Raw genomic sequence first — 474 nt, 5'->3', positions numbered from 1 at the left:
CTTCAGGGAGAACTGGTTCTTGGACGTGTCTGTTGACATGGTGACTCGACTCTTGAGGGAGGGGTTGTAGTAGGTGCTCCCATCACTACCATAGATACGCCCAATCCACTCCAGCCCCTTCCCTGGGGGCTGGCGGATCCAGCTCCAGTAGTAACCGCTGAGGGAGCCACCAGAGACAGTGCAGGTGAGGGACAGGGTCTCCGAAGGCTTCACCAGTCCTGGGCCCGACTCCTGCAGCTGCACCTGGGACAGGACCCCTGTGAACAGAGAGACCCACAGTGAGCCCTGGGCTCAGAGACAGCCTCCCACATCGTCATATCTGCATCCCCGAGACACTCACATCTGGGAACTGCCACCAGGAGGAGGAAGAACCACAGGTGCTTCTTGTTCTTGCACAGGAGGTCCATGACTCTCAGAGAGCATTTCCCATGTGAGCTGGACCCTGAATTTAAGGAAATGTGTGGTGGTTTCCTG

At 57.2% G+C, this 474-nt stretch overlaps 1 protein-coding gene across 1 annotated transcript; it reads right to left on the bottom strand.

Moving 5' to 3' along the window:
• Positions 1-3: 3 nt before the first annotated feature.
• LOC108524690 (putative V-set and immunoglobulin domain-containing-like protein IGHV4OR15-8) lies at positions 4-468 on the bottom strand (the record flags this gene model as incomplete). The annotated part of the gene is made up of 2 exons (XM_017865788.1): positions 341-468; positions 4-257 (listed from the first exon to the last, which is right to left on the bottom strand). Coding segments are annotated over exons 1-2 (321 nt in total), but the record flags the coding sequence as incomplete, so codon positions are not given.
• Between the last annotated feature and the right edge of the window lie 6 nt (positions 469-474).

The sequence above is a fragment of the Rhinopithecus bieti genome, unplaced genomic scaffold (assembly GCF_001698545.2).
Source record: "Rhinopithecus bieti isolate Rb0 unplaced genomic scaffold, ASM169854v2 repeat_16890, whole genome shotgun sequence".
NCBI classification, from domain to species: Eukaryota; Metazoa; Chordata; class Mammalia; order Primates; family Cercopithecidae; genus Rhinopithecus; species Rhinopithecus bieti.
This window is presented reverse-complemented; position numbering and strand designations above follow the sequence as displayed.